Source organism: Callionymus lyra, chromosome 15, assembly GCF_982586985.1.
Source record: "Callionymus lyra chromosome 15, fCalLyr1.hap1.1, whole genome shotgun sequence".
Classification (NCBI taxonomy): Eukaryota; Metazoa; Chordata; class Actinopteri; order Syngnathiformes; family Callionymidae; genus Callionymus; species Callionymus lyra.
In genome coordinates this window covers 21,560,992-21,571,863 of record NC_141832.1, presented here as the reverse complement: position 1 = coordinate 21,571,863, position 10,872 = coordinate 21,560,992, and the positions used below count along the sequence as shown (strand labels likewise).

Sequence of the window (10,872 nt, the reverse complement as noted above, 5' to 3'; positions counted from 1 at the left end):
GATAATAAATAAAATGTGTAATGCAAAGAAATTAACTATACTGTTTGACAAATACCACAGGATATATGTGGAAAAGTGTTTATGTACATGAAATGTGGAACTTCAGCGACTAGTTTAGTAACAAATTGTGGAAACAGTTATCTGAATGGGTGGAACCTTTTGTGCCTTGTGTACTAAAACCAGAGCTTAGAATGCAACATGGATATATTGTGGCCTTTGGTCCATTAACTTTATTTTCATTTTGCACAAACATTGCCCGGTGGGCATATGCGGTCCTGCACTCCACTGTTTTTTCGAACTGTTTATCGTGTTGGTAAATCAGTGGAATGTTGATTGTGAATGTGCAGTCAAACGTTCCCGCTCTTAGATCAAGCGAGTAATTTTTATTTTATATTTTTATTATCTTTTTTTTTTTTTTTTTTTTTTTTTTTTTTTTTTTTTTTTTAGAATCCCTTATTAGTCCCGCGAGGGGAAATTCAACCATTCACACATACTGATGGGAGTAGGCATGCACACTTGCGCCAAGTTCACCATCAGGAGCAATCAGGGTGAAGTGTCTTGCTCAGGGACACAACGACACAAGCTTGTCTGGAGCTGGGATTGAACCTGCAACCTTTTGGACTGCAGGCAACCACTCTACCATCTGAGCTATGTCGCCCCTAATTAGTATGGCGTATACGTATATAATAATTTTAATCTAACATAGGGAATATCTAATATGATACATCTACCTTCTGGGTCTGAGATTGAAGATTTAAATAATTGTATTATTTATTTACATTGCAGTACCTCTTTGTCTGGAGTTGTAATTGACTAAAAAGTTACGTTGGCTATTAGGCGATCGCGTAATTGTATTACATGTTTAGTTTTTTTGGTTGATTTCTAAATCATATGACTTTTGACTAATTTCCAAGCCTACAAACATTCTGGCTGGTAAACCTAATCATCCATCGCACAACTCAAACAACACGTCTGAGTTGTGCGTCCAAATGTGTCAGTGTATTAGTGGTTGAAATGTGAAACATAGTGTGAAGAAAACAAACACAAAGTGTTGTAGGCCCATGAGGTGCTGTTGTTTGACTGCATCCTAAACATCAATTGAATAATCTAACAAAGAAAACAACTACAAAATATAACCTGTTCTTCTTGTTTTTGATTGACACATTTATTTTACTTAATCTGTTTTACACTTCACACAGTGTGTTCATTATCCTACTATGGTTGTCTCCTGCTCAGTCCGTGGCAAAGATCACAATAATACATAAACAGTTCGGACAATAGTAGAAAAAAGAGTATTAACAGCATAGTGTGTACTGAACAATCATTCCAAAAGGGTTAAACTGCTACTGATTCATTTTTCATATTTGTAAAAGTACATATTTCTTCTTTGTTCCATCAGGTTCTGTTCAAAGGAAAAGATTATTTACAAGTCCCCAGGTGAAGACGGATTACACCCTGAACATGAAGCTGTAACAGGTTTTGAAACTCTGCAGGCATTTTGTGGTAGTTTGTTGGTGATCTGTTGTCATAGTAGTGATGTGGCAGGAAATAGAGTCCAAATGGATGAGCATTGAAGGGCCAAAATCCATACACATTTACATTTTGACAAATTTCTAGTGCCATGCTCACCATGAATAAACCACTACTGATTCGAGCAGCCTTTACACCTCTGGAACGCCAAAACTCAGTCAGCTTACTCATATATATAGGGTTCAGAAAGACAGGATGAGATGGACTCTTAATACCTTTAAGGAAGTTTATAGTTTTAAAGACCCAAGGGTTTTGGCCAGGTATAGCAATCATGGCATCTCCATGTGGTTTTATCTTCTCTGCCAATATCTGTGTGTAATTTGCATGTATTTTCCTGAAAATAAAAGAGGAATTAGAGACGGCTTGAATTAGTTAGAGACCTTAAAATACTCACATTTCTCTGAAAATGCTTGGGTTGGCCGTCACAAAACTAGATTTATTGCCCACGTGTGTTTTGAAGTCACCATGCAAGGGAGGCAAATTACACCTAAACATAACAAGAACAGGCAAAAAAAATATTATAGTCGACATTTTCGGTCAGAGTAATGGGCAATGTGTAAGAGAGGTAAAGAGGAGAGTGCAGGCAAGGTGGAAGGTGGAGTAAACTTGGGTCATCTGTAAAAGAATTGTAGCTGATGAAGGAGAGGAGAAGAGATGATGCTGTAATATGTTTGAAGAGTGAACAAGACAAACACGATTGGAAACTATTGGTACACAATGTAGTTAAGGATATGTGGAAAAAAGGAATATTACAAATGAAAGTGCGAGTGTTCATAGGTGTGTCATGAGGAAGTAGAGGAGGCTCCACTTTATTTGCCATCCACTGTTGTAAAATGCCGAAAAATCGAGAGAAGATTATGCAGAAAACATTTCTTAATTACCTGATGACAAAATCCGCTGAATCTATCTTCTTCCCACAGTGACTGTCGTAGAGAATTCCTCCATTTCCAACAACAGAACATGTATCCCAGGTTTTATTGTAAAAAGGATTTTCCTGTTGAAAAAATATTCAAGGAGAAAAATAAAAAGTATGAACTGTTAGCACTTGATAGGATTTCCATTTCCATGTGAATAAACAAATGATATAGCAAGCATGTTTTCACTATTAGACACATGTATTACATACAGGTGGAATAATCTTGACCAAAGATTTTGACATTGGAGAGTTGACTCTGGTGAGGATTGCGTCTTCTAAGCCATTGCACTGTTTGTTCAGCAGAGATCTGTGGGAATAGATATATTTGATCTGTAATTATACTGAAGAGCTTAGAAGAACCTCTGAAGAACTTGAAAACATTTAGATTTCTGCACTTATTTGCCTCACATCTTTACAAATGCATTTGGTTTTGCCTCAAAATCACACTGCAGCATATCCCATAATTCCATACCTGAATTTTTTCCGATGCTGCTGTTGCTTCCACCAGGTTCGAGAATACATTTCCACAACATCCTTAATGAGCTTCCTGTTAGGGAATTCTTATAAGAAAGTGTTTTCAAAGACTTAACCTAAACTAAAGTTTTAGTTATTCTTACTCACTCGCAGCCTTTGCAGAATTGTTTAAGTTTAAGGGGCTGTCTTCTCATCTTTGGTAGATTATTTTCCATCCCACTGGTGAAACAAAGATAATAAAAAAGACCAATATTAATTACATTATTCTCAAGAAAACAAACATAAACAGACCACACACTGTTTACATGTTTACTCCACACGGTGAAGTAAAGCAGACTCTGTTTTTTTTCTTTTTTTTATCATACTTTACATTTTTTTAAGCCTTGTGTTATTTCAGAGTCAAGGTGAACCGAAGTCCTGAAAACAAATGTGTTTTTGGTAACCCTTGTGTTGTCTCTGGGTCAAGGTGAACAACCTGCCTGGCTTCCACAAATACATATGCAATGGTGGAGGTCGTTTACCTTGACTCAAGGTAAGGTAAGGTAAGTTAAAACTTTATTGATTGAAATTGTTTTTTTCCAAATAGCCACAGAAAATACAGCAATTTTGCATAGAAAATAATAAATAAATAAAAAATAAGAACAAGAACATAAAGAGAAAGAACAAGATGATACAATCCAAGTCTAAAGATAAAGAACTCAGAGATAACACAAGGGATAATAATGCAGTGCAACCAACCTGCTAACCCCCCCACCCCCAACCCCCCCCAAAAAAATATTTTCGACTTAGGCTGAAAGAAATTGTAGTTTTGTCTGCGCTTTGTTTAATCGTGTTCTCTGCATCCATCCAACTTGATACATTTCCCATGTTTGCTCCTTTTTTAACACATCCAAATGTTGCTCTTCATAATACGGTTCCTATACAGTCTTGATAATTTGCAGAAAGAAAATGCTCTATTGAGACAAACTGTTTCAAGGGAATGTCTTGAAATTTAAAATTACATTAAGAAAATGACAAACTAAAGCAAAAAACTCTAACATTCTGTGTTGCTATTCCTTTAAAGGGAAACTAATGTGTTGATTTAAGTGTCTCTTGTTAGATTCGTGGAGGAGGCATTTATTTTGTCTGCTTATTTTCCTTTTCATACTGTATTTGCTAATGAAGTGACTGTTGACACTCTTTACCTTTAATTCATTCATTTGATTTTACATTAAGTGCATCTTCTTATTTGTAGGCATAATACAACATATTTTCACTATTGAAGGTGAGCTTCAGAGCTTCACTTCTTTTTGTGTGAATGCTGGGAAGCATTCACACAATTGAGTTCCTGTTTCTCTTTATTATTCCTCTTACTTCTGACCTAAACTTTGTGCCACTTCTACTTCCACAAATTTAATCCGAACCGTTCAAACTTTTATCAATTCAGCTCGTACCCGTCTTTCAGGCTTTGTTCTACCTCTCTTTTATCTCTTCCCCTCTTTCTTTTATTCCACTTTTTCTACCCTTTTTTTCCCATTCATTTCAATGGGGAAACTCTTCAACACATGTTTCGACTCCTTCCACTTCCATCTCTGATACTTTCCACTACTAATTCCACTAATACTGCCTTATACTTATACTTATACTTATACTTATACTTATATTTATAATAATAGTTTTACTTATACTTATACTTCTCTTGTACTTATACTCCTCCACTTTTTGACTCTTCCACTCTTCCACTCCTTCACTCCTTCACTCTTCCACTCTTCCACTCCTTCACTCCTCCACTCTTCCACTCCTTCACTCTTCCACTCTTTCACTCTTTCACTACTCAATAGTTAAACTTATAGTTATTCTTATAATTATAGTAAAACTTATACTTATAGTTATAGTTATAGTTAAACTTATAGTTAAACTTATACTAATAGTTATAATTATAGTTAAACTTATAGTTATACTTATATTTATACTTATAATTATAGTAAAACTTATACTTATGGTTATAGTTATAGTTAAACTTATAGTTATAGTTATACTTATGGTTATAGTTATAGTTAAACTTATAGTTAAACTTATACTAATAGTTATCATTATAGTTAAACTTATAGTTATACTTATATTTATACTTATAATTATAGGAAAACTTATACTTATAGTTATAGTTAAACTTATATTTATACTTATAATTATAGTAAAACTTGTACTTATAGTTATAGTTAAACTTATGGTTATCCTTATATTTATTCTTATAATTATAGTAAAACTTATTTTTATAGTTATAGTTAAACTTATAGTTCAACTTATACTAATAGTTATAATTATAGTTAAACTTATAGTTATACTTATAATTATAGGAAAACTTATACTTATTGGTATAGTTAAACTTATAGTTATACTTGTAATTATAGTTAAACTTATAGTAATAGTTATAATTATAGTTAAACTTATAGTTATACTTATATTTATTCTTATGATTATAGTAAAACTTGTACTTATAGTTATAGTTAAACTTATGGTTATATTTATATTTATACTTATAATTATAGTAAAACTTATACTTATAGTTATAGTTATAGTTAAACTTATAGTTATACTTATAATTATAGTAAAAATTATACTTGTAGTTATAGTAAAACTTATAGTTAAACTTATACTAATACTTATAGTTATAGTTAAACTTATAGTTATACTTATAATTATAGTTAAACTTATAGTTATGCTTATATTTATACTTATACTTATAGTTATAGTTAAACTTATAGTTATACTTATAATTATAGTAAAAAATTATACTTATAGTTATAGTTATAGATAAACTTATAGTTAAACTTATACTAATAGTTATAATTATAGTTAAACTTATAGTTATACTTATAGTTATACTTATAATTATAGTTAAACTTATACTTATAGTTATACTTATAATTATAGTTAAACTTATACTTATAGTTATACTTCTAATTATAGTTTAACTTATACTTATAGTTATACTTATACTTATAGTTATACTAATAATTATACTCTCCTTCACTCCTCCACTCCTCCAATACTCTACTCATTAAATCCTCTTCTCCTTTACTCCTCTACTCCTTCACTCCTCCAATACTCTACTCATTAAATCCTCTACTCCTTCACTCCTCTACTACTCTACTCATTAAATCCTCTACTCCTTCACTCCTCTACTCCTTCACTCCTCCACTACTCTACTCCTTCACTACTCTACTTATTAAATACTCTACTCCTTCACTCCTCCACTTCTTCAATCCTCCACTACTCTACTCCTTCACTACTCTACTTATTAAATACTCTACTCCTTCACTCCTCCACTTCTTCAATCCTCTACTCCTTCACTCATAGTAGAACTACGCGTACGAGTACTACTACAAATACTAGAACTACTACGAGTACTACAAATACTAATACTACTAAGAATACTAGTACTACTACACATACTAGTACTACTAGGAGTACTACAAATACTAGTACTACTAGGAGTACTACAAATACTAGTACTACTACGAGTACCACGAATACAATTACTACTACGATTAATACTAGTACTACTATGAGTACAAGTACTACGAGTACTAGTACTACTACGAGTACTTATACACGTACTAGTACTACTATAAGTACTACACGTACTAGTACTAATAGGAGTACTACAAATACTAGTACTACTACGAGTACCACAAATACAATTACTACTACGATTAATACTAGTACTAATATGAGTACTAGTACTACGAGTACTAATACTACTACGAGTACTTATACTACTAGTACTCATACTACTACGAGTACTCGTAGTACTACAAGTATTATTACTACGAATACTATGAGTACTTGTAGTACGAGTACTAATAGTACTACGAGTACTAGTACTACGAGTACTCATACTACTAGTACTCATACTACTACGAGTACTCGTAGTACTACAAGTACTATTACTAAGAGTAATTCATAATAATAATAATTTAATTTAAAGTGTGTTATCATAACAAAGTTATCTGAAGACACTTTACAGTTGAAGTAATACTATAGTGGAGAAAGTAAAAACATATCAATAATAAAGTACAGTGTGGCTGGAGCAGGAAAAAGTTCCTTTTAGAAGAACCTGGAGCAGAAGTAAACAGTTGATGAATGAAAACAAGAGCGTCCAGGTTTACTTGTTGAACAAAGACCAAGATGACACGATTGATCAGGTGAAAGCAATCGTGGATAAATGAACACATGACTTCCTCAACCAGACCCTGCGATGGATCACAGATTCACTGATGCACTGAGACAACAATGTTTTTAGAACCTATGAAGAACTCAAAGACAGAATGAAAAAAACAGAACCATTGCTTAATACTGTAAAGCTATAGGAAAAAAGAAAAACCTATTTGTTTCGTGGCTTGATGGTCTAGTGCAGGGGTCGGGAACCTATGGCTCGCGAGCCAGGTGTGGCTCTTTTGATGATTGCATCTGGCTCGCAGATCGACCGGTCGATCGCGAAGCTGTTGCGAGTAGATCGCGTGATTTAATAAAATATGATATAAGAAAATAGTAAAGAGAGCTCTGATTGGCTGCTGTGCATGTCAATCAGATGGTTATTGTGCCGATTGGTTGAAAATTTGATTGACATGCACAGCAGCCAATCAGAGCTCCTGCCTCTTCCACTGAACGCACGGAAAAGATCATATGAATCGAGAATAAAAAGAGCAAAACGTGCGACAGTCATTTTACGCAATTCAGAAAAACGATATAGAATTATAAGATTGTTTTTTTTAAATAATATATCGAACAAAATAATGCGCGTTTGATCGCTTCAGGTTCTTCTCTACGAGAGTCACAGAAACATGACGTCAGGTCCATCAAAGTTAAGCTGCAGGTTTCAATGAAAGCGCAACAAATGCTGGTTTTCCTTTTGTGATCGCGGTCCTTAAAACACACTTGCATTAATACACCATCACATGATGACTATTTGTAAATTACCTTTATCTCACGAATGTAATAAGAATACGCAGAAACACAAACACGTTAAACAGGTGCAGGTGAGACACACATTCTAATGACGTCAGAGACGATCAGACAAAGCGATGATGATGTGAAGTTACTGATGAACAGTTTTATTCTCGTTAAACTTCATCTGAAATTTAATTAATCCACTTGTGTGATTCATATCAGACATGTTTAAAATTAACAAATATAAACTGTTAGTTTGAATTCATGTTTTCATTTGTTTTTGTTTTTTCATGATCACAGAAATGGAGAAATTTTAGTCTTGTGCTTCATTTAAATATGATGGACATATTGAAATGGAGGCATGGAAAGGGATGAACCCGTCTGAATTCTTTGTTGATTTTGATGAACAAGGGAAAAGGGCTTGAATTCGTGTCAAGCACAGATTCTTACATCTGAATATTATTTATATGGCTCGCACTGAAATAAATTTCCAAATATATTTGCTTTCATGGCTCTCTGAGTCAAAAAGGTTCCTGACCCCTGGTCTAGTGGTTTGAACCTTGCTCTTGTTGACTGAGGTCCTGGGTTCAAAACCCACAGGTGACATGAAACTTTAGTTTCTCTCTTTGTGTAGATATGGTTTGTGTGTAGTCTGTGGAAAAGTTATCTTTTATCTCCATCTTCCATTCTTTCTTTTATTCATCTTTTTCTACCCTTTTCCCCCGTTCATTTCAATGGGGAAACTCTTCAACTCAACTTTCAACTCCTTCCACTGTAACCTACTACTAATTCCACTACTACTTCTACTACTAATTCCACTACTACTTCTACTACTAATTCCACTACTACTTCCACTACTACAACTTCTACTACTACTTCCACAACTGCTACTTCAACTACTACTTCCACTACTACTAATCCAACTGCTTCTTCCACTACCAGTTCCACTTCTACTAATTCCACTACTACTAATCCAACTGCTTCTTCCACTACCAGTTCCACTTCTACTAATTCCACTACTACTACTTCCGGTACTACCAATTGTGTGAATGCTGCTCAGCATTCACACTGCATTTTCGTCCGGGAATGCACTCTTTTCTAGTTCTATTTTAATTTTTTCACAGAGAATAACATTTGTTTTTAGCATAAATAATAGTGAGAGCAGGACATTTAAAAATGTTAATGTTTAATTCATCTTTTCTCAAAAATGATGAAAAATGTAGAATTTTGCCTTTTGTTAAATTATTAAGAATAAGTTAGTAAGTAAAGATATTTTGGTTTCCTTCAAAATCACCTTTGTGGGTGTTTTCTTTTTATTGAATAAATGCTGCGACTCTGGAGCTGTCACTGAGTCAGCACCAGAGCTCCGCCCCATGTAAATGCATTGGTGACTTCCTCTCTGTAAGTAATTTGAGACAATCTGTTACATAGTGGCGGCCCGTATGGGGAACGAGGATATCATTTTTGTGTAGAGATTCATATTTTGTTCTAAAAAGACAATAATTTATAATTGTCTTGTACAACTGTTAAACTCTGTTAATTTGTGTTTGTAAATGTCATCCTTCTGACTGTATCAACAATAAACAATAATTTCTTGATTTTGGTTCAGGGCTAAAGGTGATAAAACAAGAGTATTGTGAACATTGTATATCTTCTCTTATAATACAATAATCTCATTTTTAGAAATTCTTATCATTATCAGAAAATTATGTCCTTCACTGATAGACAGAGCTCTCTCAGGGATGCAGCTTCTGATCATGTCCACAGTTCACCAGCCAGCTCATGTCCCAGTTATGTGGAAATCAATGATCGCCTCAATATTATGAGACCACCGCCGTGACTCATGCTACTCTGACATTCGGTCGAAACTTGAAGGGTCCACTTGAAAGACTGAGTACACTCAGCTCCATTGCCCAGTACAGCTGCTTATTAGACTCTCCATAGGCAAAAGAAACTCTTACTTCCTTTTAAGTTGGTTTGAATTTAATACATGTTTAATAATAGATCATGTTTAGAAAAACTATGATTGTTGACTTTACATCCAAGCAATGGTTCAAATGTAAATGACAATGAGTCCCCTGGAAATTACTTTTTTTTTTTATTGTGAGTGATAAAAATGCATTTGAGTCATTTCTAAAATAATTAGCTGAGGTAAATGATGCGATTAGATACAAGAAGGAAAATGAAAGTTCCACTTACTCGTTAGATGAGAACCACAATACAGTAACTGCCAAGCTTCCAAGTGTTAGAAAATAGAGAAAAATCAAGCCCTTCATCTCTTTACCCTGTTGTGATCTGTACCATTGGCACATCATATGTGTTAAATAGCAACAGACAAAACACACCCACTTCCTTTCCATAACTCTTCTTTCACAAAAGATAATCTGATGATGCAAGACATACAGAAAAATCTGATTATTCATCTTTCACTTTTTAAAATCACAAAACAGGATTTAAGAGTATCTTTTATGTTGTAAATCTATATTGTTGTAAAGTTTGTGTTCTTGCTCGTTCGTTTTGTGACAATGCAAAGATAGTGATTGTATAAATGTGTGTGTGTGTATATTTCTTAGTTTTCAACATAAAGCTTGAAATACTTTTAGTTACATGTTTAAAAAGGTTTTCAGTGTTTCAAAAGTAGGTATTTGGCGACTCCTGCTGTCAGCGTGTGTACTGCTTTTATTAAAAACGTTGAAATAATTTATTTTGCGTTTAAAAGTAAAATAAATACAGAAGTACATTTCTTGTTTAATCTACCATTTTTCTCAAAACCTTCAAACACCAAATTTCCAGACATTCACAAAAGCTCCAGACTTTTCTACCCAAAACTATCACTGCAAAATGGGTTATCATGTGTTCAAAACCATACATATCTCATATAGCAATTAAAAAGATGTTCACGTCAGAGCATGAATCATTTTGGGCACATAGAGATCAGAAAACCATTTAAAGCATTCTGTGTTTACTTTTGTTGTCTTTGACTTATACTTAAATTTGTTTTGTTAAATTAGAATCCCAAC

The 10,872-nt window shown here is 33.6% G+C and overlaps 1 protein-coding gene across 1 annotated transcript; it reads right to left on the bottom strand.

Annotated features, from left to right (window-relative positions):
* Positions 1 to 1,321: 1,321 nt before the first annotated feature.
* LOC148065340 (alpha-2,8-sialyltransferase 8E-like) lies at positions 1,322 to 10,128 on the bottom strand. Its single transcript, XM_087808720.1, has 7 exons — positions 10,052 to 10,128; positions 3,068 to 3,139; positions 2,919 to 2,993; positions 2,657 to 2,753; positions 2,412 to 2,524; positions 1,925 to 2,017; positions 1,322 to 1,864 (listed from the first exon to the last, which is right to left on the bottom strand). The coding sequence occupies exons 1-7, from the start codon at positions 10,126 to 10,128 to the stop codon at positions 1,420 to 1,422; spliced, it is 972 nt and encodes a 323-aa protein (XP_087664846.1). The 3' UTR covers positions 1,322 to 1,419.
* Positions 10,129 to 10,872: the final 744 nt, after the last annotated feature.

Excerpts from the sequence above, each read along its gene's own strand:
- LOC148065340 (XM_087808720.1), bottom strand. The coding sequence starts at position 10,128 with ATGAAGGGCTTGATTTTTCTCTATTTTCTAACACTTGGAAGCTTGGCA. Across the intron at positions 2,525-2,656 it reads TGGTCAAGATTATTCCACCT|GAAAATCCTTTTTACAATAA; the intron begins GTATGTAATACA and ends TTTTTTCAACAG. Across the intron at positions 2,018-2,411 it reads TCAGCGGATTTTGTCATCAG|GTGTAATTTGCCTCCCTTGC; the intron begins GTAATTAAGAAA and ends TGTTATGTTTAG.